General features: G+C 43.6%; 1 protein-coding gene and 1 long non-coding RNA gene across 3 annotated transcripts; one reads left to right on the forward strand and one right to left on the reverse strand.

Moving 5' to 3' along the window:
• Positions 1-1,050: 1,050 nt before the first annotated feature.
• LOC136356328 (uncharacterized) lies at positions 1,051-12,401 on the reverse strand. Of its 2 annotated transcripts, XR_010741050.1 has the most exons (4): positions 11,883-12,335; positions 11,695-11,805; positions 2,921-2,976; positions 1,051-1,480 (listed from the first exon to the last, which is right to left on the reverse strand). It is a non-coding gene; the product is annotated as an uncharacterized lncRNA (long non-coding RNA). The 2 variants fall into 2 exon arrangements; XR_010741051.1 differs by lacking the exon at positions 2,921-2,976 and having other exon boundaries at positions 1,057-1,480; positions 11,883-12,401.
• Positions 12,402-16,636: 4,235 nt separating this feature from the next.
• LOC4335314 (histone H1) lies at positions 16,637-17,634 on the forward strand. Its single transcript, XM_015781730.3, has 2 exons — positions 16,637-16,834; positions 16,948-17,634. Exons 1-2 carry the CDS (start codon positions 16,718-16,720, stop codon positions 17,404-17,406), a joined length of 576 nt encoding a protein of 191 aa, XP_015637216.1. The 5' UTR covers positions 16,637-16,717; the 3' UTR covers positions 17,407-17,634.
• The last annotated feature ends 3,948 nt before the right edge of the window (positions 17,635-21,582 follow it).

Consider the following 21,582-nt stretch of genomic DNA (forward strand, 5'->3'; position numbering starts at 1 on the left):
GATTATTTTGTTTCGGTCAGGCAAAGGAGTGTTATGATCAATATTCTAATATCTTTGGTTGTAAGATAGGTTCTTTTCCTGTTAAATATTTAGGAATTCCAATGCATTTTAGGAAACTTTCTAATAAAGATTGGAAACTGATCGAAGAAAGAATTGAGAAAAAGCTTAGTAAATGGAAAGGGAAACATTTATCTGTTGGGGGAAGGTTGGTCTTGATTAATTCTGTACTTTCAAGTTTAGCTATGTTTATGATATCTTTCTTTGAGATACCGAAAGGGGTCTTCAAAAAATTGATTATTATAGATCACAGTTTTTTGGCAAGGGGATGATCATAAGAAAAAGTACAGACTCACTAAATGGGATATTATTTGCCAACCTAAGGATCAGGGGGGCCTTGGGATTCATAATCTGGAAGTACAAAATAAATGTCTTTTGAGTAAGTGGTTGTATAAGCTAATAAATGAGGAAGGGGTTTGGCAGGACTTATTGAAGAGGAAGTATCTTTATAATAAGTCTATAACCCAAGTTAACCAGAAACAAGGTGATTCCCATTTTTGGTCAGGGCTCATGAAAGTAAAAAGTACTTTCTTAGATATGGGGTCTTCGATCGTGAATGATGGGGAACAAATAAGATTTTGGGAAGATAAATGGCTAGGTAACTTAGCTTTCAAAGATAAATATCTATCTTTATATGCTATAGTCAGAAGGGAATGAGCCTCTATTGCCACTGTTATGGGATCTGTTCCGCTTAATGTTTCTTTTAGAAGAACTTTAGTTGGTCAGAATCTTGTATATTGGCATGAATTGTGTGCTTCTATTGTACATATTTAATTAAATATTTCTTCTGATTGTTTTAGATGGAATTATTATCAGAATGATAGGTTCTCAGTAAGGTTAATGTATCTAGCTTTAATTAACAATGGTTATGTTGAGAGGAATAAGTGTATTTGTGTCATAGGCTCTCCGGACCTCCCATTATATTTGAGATATGAAGTGAATAATTTAAGTCATCAAACAAACATAATGAAATATCCGACACCTCGAGAGAAGAATATTGGAGATATTGCTGGGCCTTTAGCCTGCCAGTCAACTTCAGCCTGAGATGTGCCCGTCAAACCACTCGAAGGCGGCGACCAGATGTGTTACACATTCAGGAGACTTGACAAAAATAGCTAAATATCTACAACATCTCAACTATTCTTAACTCATACTCATGTGAATCTAGTTCCTAGGATGTGCACTAGATTCACACTTTCATCTTAAGCATGGACATACATAGCAAATACAAATAAGATGAAAGCGATTAAAATTTACAACTACTTTAGAGATACATAGGCCCACTGGCCAAATAACTATATAGAACAGCGGAAAGCTTGTCTACCCAATCCACAAGCACACCGACTAGGGGTTTACCCCATTAAGTTCAAGTCCTAGAAGAAGCAGACGATTACCCGCATCACTCAAAGACTGAATCTAAAACCTGCAAGCAAAAGATTAATTCAACAGTAAGAGTCTGTACATTATTAGAAATAATGTACTGGCAAGCACCAAGACAAGCCTAACACCCTACTTGCAAGGCATATAATCAAGGAAGGCATAATATGGTTCTTTTTAGCATAAAGCAAGTTTTGTTTGCATAAAACATTTCCAAATCAGATTTGTTTTCAAATAAATTTCAGCAAGCTAGTACTTGACATATTGGACATCAAAGTAGTCATTAATCATGTATAAATATACACCTCATTGCCCTCCATGGCAGCAAGGAGATCATTCTCAAATCTCAATATAATTTAAAAGTAAATTCAGCATTTAGAAGAATAAACACAAGTCTATACTCAACACATATCCACATGCCGCTCATAACCGCGAGCACGGCTAATCGATTAGTTTTTATAACTCTGCAGAGTTTGTACAGCTTTACCCACATGATGTGAATCACTCTAGTTTGTCCGGTACCCGTCAATACCACCATACTCTACACATTGAGTACGGTCTAGAGGTCACAACGAGGCTTTTACATTAAGTATTGTCTAACCTTGCATGAGCACGATACGTGTTTCTCCATCCTAGATCATACTCGATATATGACCTAGAACCGTTAAGTGGCGGACCCACGCCTTAAACTTAACGCCGTGGTAGCGGACACAACGGGAACCCACCACGTGGCACAATATCGTTGTATTGGACACACTTAGACGCCCATGCCGTGAGGCGGAACATACACTCGTCCCCTCACGGAAATCACACACTTAGGAATAGTACAATCGTCCTAAGGTTCAACACACACATGGGTAGTTCCTCTAGATAGCCTACAGTACATTCGTAGCCCCTACCTATACTACAACGGCCTCCTGAATGCAAAGTTAGACAAGTGCTTAACTTAATTGGCCAAGATCCCCCTATAAAGACACATGTGGATGTACGGTAGACATAATGAACAGACATTGAGTGAAGTCCTTAGGTCGATTTGGGCGCACTCTCCCCCTATCGGTACACAACTAATCACCATATGTGCACCAATTGAGGCCCAAACCTAAAATCCATGTTTTCCATCATTTTATTTATCAAAATCACAAGTATTAAAGTTTTGTCCAGATTATTTCAAAATCAATTTTCATGTTTGTAATGAGCCTATAATGACAAGGAAGACCATTTCTAAGCATGGCTAAGCATTATAGCAATCTAGTGACATCTAAACTCATATATAAAGTGGCATAGTCATATTGTTCCTAAGGTTAGGAATGTGGGATATGGATATATGTGGGGTTAGGGTGATAATGCAAGTAATAGGAGTATGTCTAACAAGTTTAACAAAATTTTAATTTATTAGTGTACAATCGACATGCAAGATTTGTAAACATGTTCAATAACCTCCAAAACATAGGTTCAAAGTGATCAAAGAGAGGGAGGTGGGACTTGCCTTGCAACTGGAAAATGTCAGCACCTAATTCACTTCTTCACCGTTTAAGCAATCATCTATACAAAGTACACGTTATGCAATTAAACACCGAAATTTGCGAAAAATCCAAAATGCTCTAAAATGCATGATTTGTGCACAGTGAATAGGTACTGGTTTAATATGAATTTAGGTGAAAGAATTTCTATTTTATCTCTTTTTATTTTGGAGTTATGAATTTTAAAAGTTTGCTCGGAATAAAGTAGTATCACCTAAGTAGTGTTATAAAATATTTTTATAAAGTGATGTTTATTAAGTTCGACTTCACAGAGGTGTAGGGGAGTGTTTTCTAAGACTAACACATTTGGTTTCACAATTTTTGGAGTTAATATAAATTCTTTATGTATTTTACAAGTTATAACGTGTTCTAGGCATATAGTCTCTACGAATAATTGGCTTTAGAAGTTCTATGTCCAGAACATGTTCTATTTGCTAGAGATGCATAAAAAATGAATAATTTAGCTAACCAATTTAATCTTAGTTCAAAATTTTAGAGTTTATATTACTCTACTACATATTTTATAAACTAGGGAGTGTTCTATGTTAGTGACTTAACATATCAACCTAGAAATTGATATATGAGCTAAGTGTGCCAATTTTTAGTGGTTAGGGATGGAACTTATGTGTGGAGATTATGGGTACCCCATACCCACATGGCATGGTTATCCGACTAGTTATAGAGGATAACTTATATATATAAAATATGTAACAGATCATGACTTGGGTATTACGTTTCCCTGTATATTATGAAACGGCCTAAAGTCCTGGTTTGATAAGATTGTAAACTAGATTTAGGAAACCGATACCGTATTGGTTAAGGTTTCTATCTTGTAACCCTGCCCCCCAACCTATATAAGGCGGGCAGGGAGCCCCCTCTAGGGGCATGAGACAACCTGATCGTCAGATCAATACATACTCGGCGGATTCAAATCCCCAAACAGGAGTAGGGTATTACCTCTCATTGAGAGGGCCTGAACCTGTCTAAATCCTTTGTCTCCACATCCATCCACTTTTAGGTCTCGTGCGCTACCCCGTTTTATTATTGCCGAATTCATGTTTCGACATTATGTTTTCTCCGGTCCAACAAGTTTTGTGTTGGTTTATTCATAGCTAGAGTGCATTTTAAATACCTCTACACATATATTTTGCTTAACCATTACTAGGTGATTAACTTCTAGGTTATCTATTTAAAGATTAGATCTATAATCTGTACAAAAGGTGCCACATTTTATTTTACTATGTTGAAGCCCACTATTTTCTGGTTCTATAGAAACTAGGTTCACTCCATTTGGGCTAAAGATGAATTTTCTACAAATTTTACAAATTAAGGTATGCTCTATGTTGCTTATTCCTTACACAAATGTTTAGGGGTTTTTGTTATACTGTAAGTATGTCTTTTTATTTTATAACATTGAAGTGCATAACTCTATGATCCTATAGAACCTGAGTTTACTCAAAAAGGATCTAAGATGAATTTTATATAAACTTCTAAAGTTCAGCTAATCTAAAACTAGTCATTTTAAAGGTAATAGTTTTAGAGGTATTTGATGTAAAGTGTGTATATGTTTTATTTCACTTTGTTTTTAGAGAACATATTGATGGATCTGTAGAAACTAAGTTTGCTCTAAAATGAGTTGAAATGAATTTTTTATGCATTTTATAATTTTGTATATGCTTTATGTATGATTTATCTTAGATGAATTTTAGAGGCTAAATTTGTACTGTGAGTGCAAGTTTTTATTTCATAACTTTAAAGTTCATAATCTAGTGAGTTCACAGAAATTTGAATCATCTCAAAATAAGCTATATTTGATTTTATATGGATTTTACAAATTCTAGGTATCTCTCTTGTATAGTCTCAGATTTTATCTCCAGGGGGTCCACTGCCAGTGATTTGCGAATATGCAGAAAGACCCTTACAGTTTTTAAGAATCAACCCGCAGTCCTAGGCCCATATGTCATTGAGTGGAAATATTGCACAATAAACCTTATAGTTGTTTAAATTCTCGAAATAAGGTCCTCGTCTTCTACAGAGGCAGAGCAGCCATGGCTGAGCTCAATCTCGGGTTCACCGGAGGCGATTGGTGGCTCGTTTGGGGTTGAGGTAAAAAGATAAAATGAAGAGAACTATCTCATGATTCCATTAGTGGTCATCGGAGTAGCGCCGGCGGCGGGTCCGAGCGAAAGATGGTTTCGGGTGGTGGTGCATGTGACTTTAGGGGGCGGATCTAGATGAACATAGTGCATGCATGCGACACTAAAGCCTCAAGAATGCTCACCATGAGTCTGTTGAGATTATGGGCATATAATGATTTAATTTATTCCATAAATAAATCATGACATTACAGATGAAAACTAGCATGAACGCATCATTAGATCTACACATGTAAACTACACAGTATAACATGAACAGATCAAATATGCGCAACATATTGAACACGTACCGAGGTGACGAAAAGACCGGCTGCTTGGTCGAAACTTTTCGCAGGTGTCTACGAAGGCACGAAACACGCGAGCGAAGAGGAAGGCGAGCCGTCGCGAACGAACAGGGAGCAGTCGCGCGAAGCGCTTCCCAAAAACCTTATTGCCGCCTTCTCCCGGTGCAGGACGTCAAAGGCAGAGGTTCCGGAGACCTGCTCTCCCGATCGCTGGTGCACGCCGGCGAGCGGGATGGAGTAGTCTACGAGCGACGGCGCAGTACAGAGTAGGAGGCAAACCCTGATTGATTTTGCATGTACTGCGTGAAGACGGCGGGTCGGTTTATATAGAGAAGGGTCGCTTGATCAGGGCGCCCGCACGATCTCTACTGCGCGTAACCGAACCGGATAAGTCGCGCGTAACTTATCCGGACTCCATGCCGTTTGCACGCACCGGATTTTTCAGAACGTTTCCAAAACAAAAACGAATCCGAATTTGCAGCAAAACAAAACTGCAAAAGGAGGCTGCATCTGCGCAAGGGTGAGGAGCCAATTTTTCGGACCATTCGACGCGTACGTCGTGCACGCGCGCCGCCTGCCCGGCCCGGCCCGGGCCCGGCCCGGCCAGGCGAGGCGAGCGAGCGCGCGCGTGTGTTTCCCCTCTTCTCTCCACCACACATGCTTCAAGTGACTAGGAGGGCATCCTCCCTTTTAAGGAGGTCCCCCTCTCCTAGAATAAGCAAGGTGGTACTAAACTCCACATGCATGCCATCCCATGAGGTGGGCTTTTGTGATTTTCCAAAGAATTAATCTTCGAGTGGGCTAAGGCCCATTCATTAATTCCAACAATCCCCCACCAAATCTCAAAATCCCACTGAGATTTGCCTTTTCCAATGTACTGTTTATATACCAGCAGTTTGATGGAGACCAATTAAGGTTGAACATCCACCTAGAACTCCAAGCTACACTTACTCACAACTTGAACAATGGACTACGCCTTGAATTGCAAGTCTTGTGCAAGCAAGTTTCACTCAAAGTCTTATCTGGTACTAGACCGTCTGTAGACTACCCCTCGGGTGGAGCGTATAAGTCATACTCCTAGGTCTTTAGTAAGCTTCCTAGAAGATTCACCCAAAATCTTCATAGACTGCGACCAACAGTCAAGCTCACAAAGGTGAGTTCTTTCAAGAATGCTCTGCAGGACAACATCTTTGCTAATTAAAGCCAACAGAACTCATTAAGGCATAGCCAACCTGCCTTGCAGCTCACGAGAGTATATGCATCTTCACTTGGAGAGGGTATATATATTGGTACTCTCCTCTAGTTTATTAATGGTTTGTTCTTCCCAGGATCTAATTCACGGGATCTCCGATCACATAGACTGGGTTACCACCATAGTATAACTCACATGGGTCTCAAACCCATCTCCTTCGATGCATTGTCTATCACATTTCGTGATAGTCCCTTCGTGAAGGGATCTGCCAGGTTTCTCGCTGTTTGGATGTAATCCAACGTTATAACTCCGGAGTTTCTTAATTTCCTGACAGACTTCAATCGTCTTTTCACATGTCTAGACGATTTCATATTGTCCTTAGAACTATTCACTTTGACAATTACCGTTTGATTGTCACAGTTCATAAGGATAGCCGGCACCGGTTTTTCAACAACAGGCAGATCCATTAATAGATCACGCAGCCATTCTGCCTCAACTGTAGCAGTATCCAGTGCCGTTAGCTCTGCTTCCATGGTTGACCTCGTCAAAATGGTCTGTTTGCAAGACCTCCATGAAACAGCACCACCACCCAGTGTGAAAACATATCCACTAGTGGCTTTGATCTCATCCACATCAGAGATCCAGTTAGAATCACTATAACCCTCCAGTACCGCAGGATACCCAGTATAGTGAAGCCCCAATTCCACAGTACCTTTCAGATAGCGCATTACTCGCTCAAGCGCACGCCAGTGATCATCTCCCGGATTAGAGGTAAATCGGCTCAACTTGCTCACAGCAAAGGAGATATCAGGCCTAGTTGCACTAGCCAGGTACATCAACGAGCCAATGATTTGGGAGTATTCCAGTTGATTCCTAGCAATTCTCTTGTTCTTGCGAAGCAACAAGCTAGGATCATAAGGTGTTGGAGAAGGCTTACTATCAATGTAGCCAAAGCGATTCAAGATCTTTTCCACATAATGGGACTGCAAGAGTGTAATCTCATTCTCACCTCTAATTAGCTTAATGTTTAAGATAACATCAGCTACTCCCAAATCCTTCATATCAAAATTTTTAGACAAGAATGATTTAACCTCATTTATCACCTCAAGGTTTGTTCCAAATATCAGTATGTCGTCAACATACAAGCACAAAATAACTCCCTCACCCCCACCATGGCGATAGTACACACATTTATCTGCCTCATTAACTGCAAAGCCTGCAGATATCAATGTTTTGTCAAATTTCTCATGCCATTGCTTAGGAGCTTGTTTCAGACCATACAAAGACTTCAACAATTTGCACACTTTGCCTTCTTGACCTTCAACTACAAACCCATCAGGTTGATCCATATAGATCTCCTCATCCAGCTCTCCATTAAGAAAAGCTGTCTTAACGTCCATTTGATGAACGAGAAGACCATGTGAGGCTGCTAGGGAAAGTAGCACACGAATTGTGGTCAATCTAGCAACAGGTGAGTAAGTGTCAAAGAAATCTTCGCCTTCTTTCTGAGTATAGCCCTTAGCAACAAGCCGAGCCTTGTACTTTTCAATAGTACCGTCAGGCCTAAGCTTCTTCTTGAACACCCACTTGCACCCCACAGGTTTACACCCATAGGGTCGCTCTGTCACCTCCCAAGTCCCGTTAGCGATAATGGAATCCATTTCACTACGGACAGCCTCCTTCCAGTAGTCTGCATCAGGAGATGCATATGCTTCTGAAATTGACTTAGGAGTGTCATCCACGAGGTACACAGTGAAATCATCACCAAAAGACTTAGCCGTCCTTTGTCTCTTACTCCTTCGAGGAGCTTCACTGACATCCTCCTCAGAGACAAGTTCATGTGTATGTTCAGTTTGTTCTGGTGGTGTGATTGAACTGGGAATTATTTCAGAGGGTTGGTTCGAACCACTATGTGTATCCTTCATTGGGAAAAAGCTCTCAAAGAAGGTAGCATCACGAGACTCTATAATTGTACCAACATGCATGTCCAGTACCTCGGATTTAACTATTAAAAATCTATAGGCAATGCTATGATGAGCATATCCCAGAAAGACACAGTCCACAGTCTTAGGTCCAAGTTTGCGTTTCTTCGTTATTGGTACATTGACTTTCGCCAAGCACCCCCATATGCGCAAATAAGAAAGTGATGGTTTTCTACCAATCCATATCTCATATGGTGTTTTGTCCTTATTTCTGTTAGGAACTCTGTTTAACACATGATTTGAGGTCAACAATGCCTCCCCCCACCATGCCTTAGGCAGTCCCGCGGTGTCCAACATGGCATTCACCAAGTCAGTCAGTGTGCGGTTCTTCCTTTCAGCAATCCCATTAGACTCGGGAGAATAGGGAGGCGTCCTCTCATGTATGATGCCATGTTCCTCACAGAATAAGTCAAACTCGTTCGAGAAAAACTCTCCACCACGATCAGACCTAAGCCTTTTTATCTTTCTGTCAAGTTGATTTTCAACTTCTGCCTTATAAATTTTAAAATAGTCTAGAGCCTCGTCTTTCGTTTTCAACAAGTACACATAGCAAAATCTAGTAGCATCATCAATGAATGTCATGAAATATCGTTTTCCACCCTTCGTCAACACCCCATTCATTTCACAAAGATCTGAATGTAGGAGTTCTAGTGGTGCCAAGTTTCTCTCCTCGGCAGCCTTGTGAGGCTTGCGAGGTTGCTTCGATTGCACACAACTATGGCACTTAGAACCTTTGACAATGGAAAACTTAGGAATTAAACACATGCTGGAAAGCCGAGACATCAAGCCAAAATTAATATGACATAAACGTGAATGCCAAACATTAGCCTCATCATCCACACTGCCACAAATATGGTTCACAGACTTATTGCAGAAATCAGAAAGGGAAAAGCGGAACAGGCCTCCGCACTCATAACCTTTACCAATAAAATATCCATGTTTAGACACGACTACTTTATTAGACTCAAAAACCAACTTAAATCCGTCTCTAGTCAGACGGGAGCCACTAACAAGATTCCTGTCGATAGAAGGGACATGCTGCACGTTCTTCAGCTGCACGATCTTTCCCGAAGTAAACTTCAGATCTACCGTGCCAACACCATGAACAGAAGCATGTGACCCATTTCCCATTAGGACGGTGGAACCCCGTGCGACCTGATAAGAAGAAAACAATGAGATGTCAGCACAAACATGTACATTGGCCCCAGTATCAACCCACCAATTAGTAGATTGATTAACTGAAAAAACAGTAGGTAAATTACCATACCCGCTTCCATCTCCAGTGTTGCCAATGGTCACATTAGCAGACTTAGAAGTCTGCCCTGCAGGTGCCTTCATCCCCTTGCGCTGTGGACACTTCCTAGCCAGATGACCAATTTGGCCACACACAAAGCAAGTCCTCTCATCCTGATTAGGATTGTTGTTGTTCTTCTTCTGCTTCTTGAAGTTGGTGGTCTGCTGAGCTTTGTATTTCCCCTTGCTCTTGTTCTGGGCCTTGTGCACAACATTGGCGCTGGACTGCCCACCATCGCCCTTAGACGCGGCATCTTTTTCCCGAGCTTTCTCCTCAACATCAAGAGACGCTATCAACCCCTCAACGGAGTATTCCTGTCTCTTGTGTTTGAGTGCAGTACCGAAACTTCTCCAAGATGGAGGTAGTTTCGCAATAATGCACCCAGCCACAAATTTGTCGGGTAAGACACACTTAAGGAGTTCGAGTTCCTTAGCCATGGTTTGTATCTCATGAGCCTGTTCGACTACAGAACGGTTGTCAGCCATCTTGTAGTCATGAAACTGCTCCATGATATACAGATCATTGCTAGCATCAGTAGCACCGAATTTAGTATTCAGTGCATCCCACAACTCCTTAGCGTCGGTCATATGCATATACACCTCGACCAGACGATCGCCAAGAACGCTAAGAATGCATCCCACAAAGAGAGTAGTGGCTTCCTCGAATTGCTTCTGCTGTTCAGCAGTAAGAACTCCTTCAGGTTTGCCAGTACTCACCCAGAAGCATTTCATAGCTGTCAGCCACAGAGTGACCCTGATCTGCCATCTCTTAAAATGCACACCGGTGAATTTATCCGGCCTCAGTGCATCGGCAAAACCAGCCATAGTAAAATCACAGTGCCTATAATAAGGTTTTTGGATTGTTGAGATTATGGGCATATAATGATTTAATTTATTCCATAAATAAATCATGACATTACAGATGAAAACTAGCATGAACGCATCATTAGATCTACACATGTAAACTACACAGTATAACATGAACAGATCAAATATGCGCAACATATTGAACACGTACCGAGGTGACGAAAAGACCGGCTGCTTGGTCGAAACTTTTCGCAGGTGTCTACGAAGGCACGAAACACGCGAGCGAAGAGGAAGGCGAGCCGTCGCGAACGAACAGGGAGCAGTCGCGCGAAGCGCTTCCCAAAAACCTTATTGCCACCTTCTCCCGGTGCAGGACGTCAAAGGCAGAGGTTCCGGAGACCTGCTCTCCCGATCGCTGGTGCACGCCGGCGAGCGGGATGGAGTAGTCTAAGAGCGACGGCGCAGTACAGAGTAGGAGGCAAACCCTAGATTGATTTCGCATGTACTGCGTGAAGACGGCGGGTCGGTTTATATAGAGAAGGGTCGCTTGATCAGGGCGCCCGCACGATCTCTACTGCGCGTAACCGAACCGGATAAGTCGCGCGTAACTTATCCGGACTCCATGCCGTTTGCACGCACCGGATTTTTCGGAACGTTTCCAAAACAAAAACAAATCCGAATTTGCAGCAAAACAAAACTGCAAAAGGAGGCTACATCTGCGCAAGGGTGAGGAGCCAATTTTTCGGACCATTCGACGCGTACGTCGTGCACGCGCGCCGCCGGCCCGGCCCGGCCCGGCCCGGCCCGGCGAGGCGAGCGAGCGCGCGCGTGTGTTTCCCCTCTTCTCTCCACCACACATGCTTCAAGTGACTAGGAGGGCATCCTCCCTTTTAAGGAGGTCCCCCTCTCCTAGAATAAGCAAGGTGGTACTAAACTCCACATGCATGCCATCCCATGAGGTGGGCTTTTGTGATTTTCCAAAGAATTAATCTTCGAGTGGGCTAAGGCCCATTCATTAATTCCAACAGAGTCTAGAGAAGGTTGTCGTGGTCTTGGCGGCAGCGGTGGCTTGCAGAACGGCTTGGCGACGGCAAGAACCTCCCGGGTGAACGGCGACGGCTCAATCGGCACCAAGAACTATCGTGCAAATGTGTCCATGAGGTTAGTGAGGCCAGAGAGATGGTGTGTGCGCGAGTAATCGAACAATGGCTCACCGGAGGAGGCGGAAACGACAATGGCGACGGCAACCGGAGGTGGAGAAGACGGTGGCCGATCTCCACACTCGTAACACCATTCTTCGTGTTTCTTGAGGGGAAATGGAGAGGAGTACGAGGCGAAGACGATGGCACGATGGCCTGGCCCGGCTTGGTCCAGATCGATGGCGACGGCGACGATGCCACCACAGCGACGCTTGGAGCGCGCTCTGAAGCTCTTGTGGGCACGTCGGCGTTCCCGTCGATCCGCTGCATGAGAGAGGATGAAATCTAAAGGAGAAATCTTCGGTATGGTGAGGTGAGTATGGAACGTGGAAGAGATAGGGTTGGCGAAGACTCGTCGGCGAGGACGAGCGTCGTCTTCATCACGGCCGGCGGTGAGATCGAAGGCGAGGAAAGCAGCTAGAGCTTGTTCTCTCGGTTTGGTCGACACTGGAGTGAGGTGTGAGGATGGGCGATGTGGCTGGGAAGAGAAGGAGGCTCGGCTCGGCGTTGCCACGTCTAGGCCACGCGTCGTACACAGCCGGCGCCGATCTCTCTCTCGGCTGTCTCTGGTCAGTTGGAGGATTTGCACAGGGTGAGGACGAGCCAGAGTGGCTGCCAAGTGGGTCCAGGTCGTGGCAAACTAGGCTAGGATGAGAGGGTTGGGCCAAGTGGGTCCAGGTCGTGGCAAACTAGGCTAGGGTGAGAGGGTTGGGCAGAAACGTGGGTGAACAGAAGGTTTGGATGATTTTCAGGATTATTTCTCTCTCCCACTTTAGTAATTCAATTATTTAATTTGTAGGTAGAATAATTTAGTGTGGATTTTTCTGAAGATAGATGAAGATACCTAGATTCCATTTTCTTTGGTTGCACTAAAAAATTATAGATATATTGTTCACAGAAATTAGAGGAATATGGGTTCTTTGGAAACTAGTTTGAATTTTCAGGAGACCTAAACAGGAAAGATAAATTCTGGAAAACTTATATTTATTCATAATAATTAACCTAATATTTGAATAAATTATTTTCCCTATACACTTCCATGCAGTTTAATGCACATTTATTGAGGGTAGGTTTTTAGCCGATTAAGGATTATAATTAACCTACTGTTTGACTGGTTTGACTGATTTGTTTTAGGTATCAAATTTAGTTATTAAATTATACCAAAATTACAGTGAGTTACATGTATTAACCTACTGTTTGACTGGTTTGACTGGTTTGACTAATTTGTTTTAGGTGTCAAATTTAGTTATTAAATTATACCAAAATTACAGTGAGTTGCATGTATTAAGTAGAGCCTACATGAATTTTCCCATAATTTTATCTTGCACGAATTATTTTAGATAATTAGCAAGGTCTTTTCTTTATATGAATATTTCCAAATCTTAGATGCATCTAAATAGTTGTAAGAAATTTATTTTGACTACTCTTGACCTATGGTGATACTATTTAACCTCATTCTCATATCTTTACAAATATTGCTCAAGTGTGGTTATAGGTTTGCTTAGTGAAACTTTATCTTCTATTTATGCTCATGAGTCCTAATATGCAATGCCAACCAAAGATCCAAATGCACAAAGAAGACTCAAGTCAAAACATGTCTTATGCAAGCATGCATGCTTACACTTGTGCTTGCATCTACGTTATAGGTTAAAGATGAAAAGGTTTTAATTTGTTCTCAAATTTTATTTCAGTACAAGTTGGGTTGACCACACCTAAGTTAAAAAAAATGGAAATTTTTGGCTCTCAAAAAATAGAAAAGTTAGCTTCCAACTATTTTTTTTAACAATAAATTCTTAAGGTCTAGAATTTGGGTATGTTACAATTTGGAAGCTTAAGATGCCGCTTAAGATTAACATCTTTATGTGATAATTGCTTAAGGGGGTTGTATTAACCAAGGATAATTTGGCGAGACGGAATTGGAATGGCAGTTTGAGGTGCTGCTTTTGTATGAAAAATGAGTCTATTCAACATCTCTTTATGGATTGTCATTACGCAAAGTTCATATGGAGAGCAGTTCAGTTTTCTTTTGGTTTTAACTTTCCAACTAGTATATCTCATATTTTTGATGAGTGGCTTTGGGGTTTGACAAGAAAAAGAGTAAACTGATACTTGTTGGAGCTTCTGCCATTTGCTGGGCTCTATGGTTGAGGAGAAATGATATAGTTTTTCACAAATCATTATCTATTTCCTATATGCTGGTAATTTCCAGGGCAACACGCTGGCTCCGGTTTTGGGCACAGCAACAAAGGTGTGATGATGATAGGGAGACTCTAAAGGTTGCATGTCGCAAGTTGGAGTCGATGGTTATGTAACTTTTTGCCAATTATGGATGGAGGTTCACAAATAGACTTGAATAAATATGTTCTCCTTATTTTGGCTACGTTTTCTTTGCTTTTGTTTGGTGTGTTCTTTTTAATTTGAACTACACTTTTTCTTTGAGTGCTACTTTATAATAATTGGCTGTAGCTTGTTTTGAGCAAAGGCTGGGATGCTATATTCCATTATTAAAAAAAACATGCAAGGTTTTTACCCGCTTATCCTTACTTTATTTTGTCCATGTCCAATCCAATGGTCACGATTGGCTTGATGGTCTGTCTACTTTCATCATATATTCATATGCTCGTCATCATATATTCAAAGTGCGACAAAAAAAAATACAGACTAATGCTACCGAACGAAACCACAGATCCCATCCCTACCTACCGGTGCATCCACGTCTTACCAGGGTCCTCTCCTTCCATCTCCCTCTCTGCCGTTGCAATGCACAAACATTTTTTCTATATCTTATCTTAACTACTTAAAAAAAATTTAACTTTCCAATTGTCACACCGATTTTTCATCCGATCATAACATCCCACGCACCTCCTCTCCAAATCCCACATCATCACAATCACAATTCAACCCAAAAACAAAATCACAATCCAAATCCAAATCGGAATCATCACAAAATCATCCAAAATATCAAGAAATGATAAGAGGAGATGGAGGGGCGAACAGGAGGCTGCCACTTCTCCTCAACGGACCTTCTCGACCCGCCATTGCACTGGGATCAGCCGAGCCGCTGCTGCGCCGGGGAGCAGCCGTGGCGCTGTTGCGCCGGGAAGTCGCTGACCCGCCACTGTGTCGGGGAGATGCCTGAAGGGAGAGGGAGGAGCCAATCCCAAACTGCTGCGCCGCCGGGGAGCCGCCGACTTGCCGGACCTAGCGTGGAACGAGGCGGCAAGTAGGTGGCGGTGGCACCCTGACAAGGAGGAAAGGAGCCGATGGTGGGGGAGGAAGGAGAGGGGAGGGGCGCCACCGTGGAGAAGGGCGTGGAGAGGCTGCGCCGGTGGGAAGGGGCTCGGAGAAGCACCGTCGGTGGGGGAGAGAGGAGGGGCGCCAGTGGTAGGGAGAGAGAGGCGATCTGAGGTGAGGTGAGGGGAGTTGAAAAATGAACAAGGGTTAGGTTTTTTTTTTTTGGCTCCGATGATTTTGATCGATTCGGAACCGATCTGAGCCGTCCATCAAAACGAATGGCTCAGATCAATCCTACGTCGAGCCATCCTCCTCGTCGGGCCGCATAATTGCTGGGCCGCACGTGGGCCGGCCGGTCCAACAAAACACTTCGTTAGACTTTTGGTTGGGGCCCATACGGTAGCGAGAGGAGTAGGGGGAGCCTAATTGGACTTCCTATTGGGCCGAACTCTTTCTCGCGGGCTGAGGCAGAGGAGAGGAGAAGGAAGGAAAGCGGGCTGGCTCGGTTGCAGGCTGAAGAATAAAATGGGCTGAAATTGGCCCACAGAGAAAGGATTATTTTTATTTAAATTTTTAGTTAAACAAATGCTGAAATGATGTTTGTATTATCAAAATTAACAATTAAGATATGAAAATTCCAATAAAATTCCAAAGAGCGTAATTAATCATGGAGAATTTGATAAAATTAGATCCAACCATATTATTTTATTTTTCACACTTTACTTGTAAACTAATTTAATTATACACCTGCCTACTTAAAAAATACCCAAATATTTTCAAGAAATTTTTATTTCAATTAATTATATAGTGTAAATCTTTCTCAACTTTTCCTCAATTTTCTAGTGTTTACACTTCCTATTGCAACACAAAGGCACTTTTGCTAGTCAAATCAAAATATCAAAACGATAGCATAATCTATTCAAATTTCATCGGTTTCCGATAATAATTGATAGGTAACCATGATTATCGATAAAACCATGTAGTATAAAGTATATTTGACTAGAAACTTACATACTGTACGAGGAGTAGTTTAAAACCAGCTCAAACTCGGAATTTGGAAGGAGATGGGGCGCTGGCCACGTGGAACCCCGCGCGCTTTTTTCCAATTTGAAAAACCCAAAAATTCTACTGCACCCATATCCTGATCCGAAAACCGAAGGCCAGAAACCACGCGAACACCTACAGCCTCACACCGTCTCTCCTGCACCAGTTCCACGGAACAGCGGTGCGCTCTTGGCAACCTCGGCCGAGACCCCCGTGCAACCGGCCCACCGTGCACGCGTTCCACCGACCCGTGCCCCTGCGTTTTTGTTGACAGATAGAAATCACATTTCCCGCTCTGGGCGGCGCACACCGGGGGACCTCGCGAATCCGCGCGCATCCCCATCCGACGGCCATTATTCTCCCACCCCTCCTCCCACGGATCACGATCCGCGACGCTCCCGTCTCGGCCAATCATAGCGCGCCATTTCCATCCCACCGGATCGGTCCTCCTCCAGGCTATAAATAAGCCTCGACACAGTCCCCACGGACCCATCCAGCTCTCGTCTCGAAATCAAAAGCACACCCAAGAGAGAGTAGTGGTAGTTCCAGAGCGGTCTGCTTGCGAAGTTGCGATGCCTGCCATGGCCAAGCCCGCCTCCCGCGCTGCCAAGCCCGCGTCGGCGCCGAAGAAGCAGAAGGCAAAGCCCTCCGCCGCCGCCGGTGGCTCCTCCCACCCGCCTTATTTCGAGGTGAACAATCAATCTTTGTTTCGTTCGATTTTTTTTGGTTCGGTCGATTTGATTGGATGGAATCGGGGGATTTGGGGGTGATTGGTGATTGATGTTTGGCGGTGTGTGCGCAGATGATCAAGGAGGCGATCACGGTGCTTAAGGAGAGGACCGGCTCGAGCGCGCACGCCATCGCCAAGTACATGGAGGAGAAGCACGGGGCGTCGCTGCCGGCCAACTACAAGAAGATGCTCTCCATCCAGCTGCGCGGGTTCGCTTCCAAGGGCAAGCTCGTCAAGGTTAAGGCCTCCTACAAGCTCTCCGACGCCGCCAAGGACTCGCCCAAGGCCAAGCCTGCCGCCCCCGCCCCCAAGGCAGCAGCGCCGAAGCCAGCGAAGGACGCCGCCAAACCCAAGAAGGACGCCGCCGCTGCCAAACCCAAGAAGGCCCCCGCCGCTGGCACCAAGCGCAAGGCGCCGGAGAAGAAGGTGGTCGCCAAGCCCAAGAAGTCTCCGGCGGCGAAGGCGAAGGCCAAGCCCAAGACCGTCCGGTCGCCGGCCGCGAAGAAGACCCGCAAGGCACCTGCAGCTTGAGTTGGGAGTTTGGTTGATAGCTATGTAGGTCCCCTCTTGGTTGAAATGGTTGGTGTTTAGGATCTGTACAAAGGCTGCCTCGGCTATGTCTCCCTATTTAGATAGTTCTCTTGAGTAGGCGAAGTTCTATGTATCCCTTGATGGTGTAGTATAAGAAATGGTTAGGTCTCTGGAGATGTGAGGCGCTTCCATCTAACTCATGAAATGAACTTTGCCGTTTTCTTTGTTGTTCTTGGTTTCCTCCAATACCCTGTATTCTGTGCCCGGCCAAGAACCGCCGGATGTCGCCTTCCCTCGTCCGCCGGCTGGACAACCCTGCAGCAGCCTCCTTCCTACGCCGCCGCTTCCACCCTTGTTCCTCACCGCTGTCTGCAATTCTGCATCACTCGCGGCGTCCTTCTAGCGTCGCCTTGCCTCGGTCCGGTGGGACCTCACCGCCGGCCCTCTCCTTTCCCCGCCATCGGCCGCCCCGCCGCACCCGGTCGCCGAGCCGGCCGGTGCTCAGCCGAGCACGGCCGCGCCGCCGTCGCCTGGCCACCGCCCGCGCCGACGCGCGCCAGCCACCACCGATCGGGCGTGCACGCGTGTGAAAGGGGAACGAGATAGAGCAGAGGAAGAATCGAGAGAAGGGAGGGATAAGAAGAGAGAGAGAGCCTGACAAATGGGACCATGTGGGCCCACACCCCTTAATCCATCTTGCCCAGTAATCTCCCTCCTAATCTCTTCCTAATACCTCGATGACAGTCGGGCCCCATCATGCTTATCTCCTTTTAAACCTCCCTATCAATACTTGTACTTGGGTCACTTAGAGCATCTTCAACAGAGGGCTAAAATTAAAGCCCCAAAAATCCTATATTGGGACAGCCAAAAACTAATCTTACATACCGATTGCAGGGTGCTGACAGTGGCATGTTATTGGGCCATGTGGCAGCCTGAAAAAAATTAGCTAACCATCTCCAAAATTTGCCACGTGTCAATCTGGTATAATCTCTAGAAATTTACCTCTCTTTGAGAACATAGATTGAGAACATAGAAAGGTGACCCTTCGTATCTCTCTATATATAACTAAAGCTTTATTGTCAGCTGATTGGTACTTAGTTCCTCTTTAATTATTTGACACGTCTCTTTGGTGAGTAAAAAAAAAAAATCCAGAAAAGTCCAGTGTGGATTAACGCCATGCGATGATTTTAACTTTTGAGAGGACCCTGGTGATTTCTGTTGAATAACTAGGGCTTATTCGCTGATCCGGAGTAGAAGACGATCTCATGCACACAATAGATGAACAATGAACACAGATATAGGGAGAGGCATCACAGCTTTATTGCTTTCTCATATGTGTATGAATACATCAACCAACTTCTCAAACCCTCTCTCTCAATATATACCCATAATAGGAAGAGTCCTATTAGGATATGTTTCCATATATTTGGTATGAGCCCATATTTATCTCTGGCAGGAGATAATAGTTTCATAACACTCCCCCTTGGGCGAATACCGCGCTACACATGTCTCATTAAGAACTCCATCCAAAAACCTAGTGGAAGAAAATGATAGGAGAAAAGAGTATATCGTACACGCTAGTTATATTGTACTTATTGCCTTGTTAAAAACCTTGCGTGAGAAATATTCACTAAGGGAAAAACTCACTAAGGGAAAAAGAGTACAACACACGATCTTCGTGATCGCATAATCTTTAAGATCGACTATTCTTCATAAATAGCTAATGATCTATATGCTTTATTATATTAATCAATTTGGATTAACACAACAATATAGTGGTAGTAACTTTCAACGTAAATTATCAAAACAATGATTAATTTGATTAATTCTTGGTAAATCAAATATAAGACTTCCAAGTCTTAAGTATGATAATCGATGTTTTAGCATATATGCTCCCCCTCAATAAGACATCCGTTGAAACTTTCATGTTCCAATGTCAAAACCACATTTTTATTAATATGTAAAACAATGATAATAAAATTACCACAATGTTTAATCTTTCGTTTACTTATTTTATAAGTTCTACTATGAACATGAGAAATAAATCAACGTATAGGAGCAATATGTATAACCACTTATTCAAATGTGCAATACAAACAAAAATTTATCCTTACGGAGGACTATGGGAAAATAAGTTACAACGATACACATATGCGGTATGTAGAAAATAATTAGCTCAATACAAGAGGTTAAATATTATGCAACTTTCTTTTAGTGGATTTATCAATCATTATCAATTTGATTGTTTCACTAATCTTTAACAATTAGCTTAAACCACTTAGAGTGACATAAACCGGTCTATATTTTGGTATTAGGGGAATTAATAAGATTGCCAAATACCATCAATAAGTATATCTTCATGATATATAAATTCTTACACCTTCATAGTATGTAGAAAAATACCGATCCGCTTGCATGCTAGTGGATATGATTTTCCTATTCATTCGTTTGAACGGGTCTGTCCACTTCATGGGAGTACGAGTTATCGGTGTTATATGGAGATTAACCGGTAATTCATACATTAGCATAGTCCTACAGGGATCAACTTATTCTTCCGAAAGTCATTTTCTCTGATACGAGAAATATTCTCGCTTTTAGGAGAAAAACTCTTCGTGAGTCATCATAAACTCTTCTGCGAGTCTTACAATTCTCTTCATGAGAATATAGTGTGCTTCATGACACTAATTAGTATGAGATTTACATATATGTTGCGAAATTGTTTTCTTTCTAGTGAAAACTTCATATGGATTTTCATAACTCATAAATTGCATATCATTTATTCATTCATGCCTTTTGCCAGCGATATATATATATATATATATATATATATATATATATATATATATATATATATATATATATATATATATATATATATATATATATATATATATATATATATATATATATATATATATATATATATATATATATATATATATATATATGACGGAGCGTGGGGCTCCTCACCGGGAGACCGCGCAGGCCCCCCTTTGCCAGTTCGGCCGGGGACTCAGGGTGAGACTCTAAGCTCTCTGTATGTGGAAGGTTCGCGAGACCGGAAACACACAAGACACGGACGATGTATACAGGTTCGGGCCGCTGAGAAGCGTAATACCCTACTCCTGTGTTTTGGGAGATCTGTGTATGAAGGAGCTACAAAGTATGAGCCAGCCTCTCCCTTGTTCTGGGTTCCCAATCTGGAAAAGTCCAGTCCCCCCATCTAAGTGGGCAAGGTCCTCCTTTTATATCTTAAGGGGATACCACATGCACCATTTCCCTCCTTTTTCTGGGGACTTCCCCCACCTTTTCATAAATGGACGGAGATTTGTATAGTTGCCGTCCGAGTCACCTTCTGATGGGACGGCCCACAACTACCTCCACTTTCGCCGGGAACAGATGCGACGTGGAATCGTGGCTGTCTGCTGACGACATGACCGGAGTCAGACCAGTCACGTCGGTTATTCTTGTCCACCACGTGTCAGCTTAGCAATCTACATGTTCGCCCTTCTTCACACAATATCTTGCCTGTAATGGTTAGGATGAAGCCTGGCATATATTTGACCAGGACTAACGTGCCATCTCTGGAAGGTAACACGCTAGCTCCAGCTGGGGACGAGCGCCTAGAAGCCCTCGTCCTGACGGGATGGGGCGAGGCGTGCGTCAGATCGCCTGTCGCCACCTAACCCGCGATCTGACCGGTCTGTGACTGGTCACAGACCGGATAAATGAATGCACTGCACTGCGTTACATGCGGCGTGACACGCTCGTCAAAACTGCAATAAATGCGGTTAGGTGAGCCCCGCCATGCTCACCTACCCCATATACGCAGCGCAAAACCCACAAGGGGTCGGGGCGCCTTGGCCCTCGGGGCCGAGACGGGAGCAGTCCGACCCCTCGGGGAGACAAAGAGAAGGGCGGCCGTATCACCCTCGGGCCCGACCCCCCCCCCCCGTGGGAGTTAGGCCACGTGGGTGATCGTGTCTGCCTCAAGTCTCTAAGTCATGATACTCCTGGTAAAGAGGAGGGCGAACACATCACCCTCGGGCCCGACGCCCCCTGACGGTGCCAGGCCACGTGGGCGATTGTGTCTGCCTCAAGCCTCTAGTAATGATACTCCCGGTCCCATGTCACCGACAATATATATAGTGGAATTTAATACATTCATAGTAGGAG

This window comes from Oryza sativa, chromosome 4, assembly GCF_034140825.1.
Source record: "Oryza sativa Japonica Group chromosome 4, ASM3414082v1".
NCBI classification, from domain to species: Eukaryota; Viridiplantae; Streptophyta; class Magnoliopsida; order Poales; family Poaceae; genus Oryza; species Oryza sativa.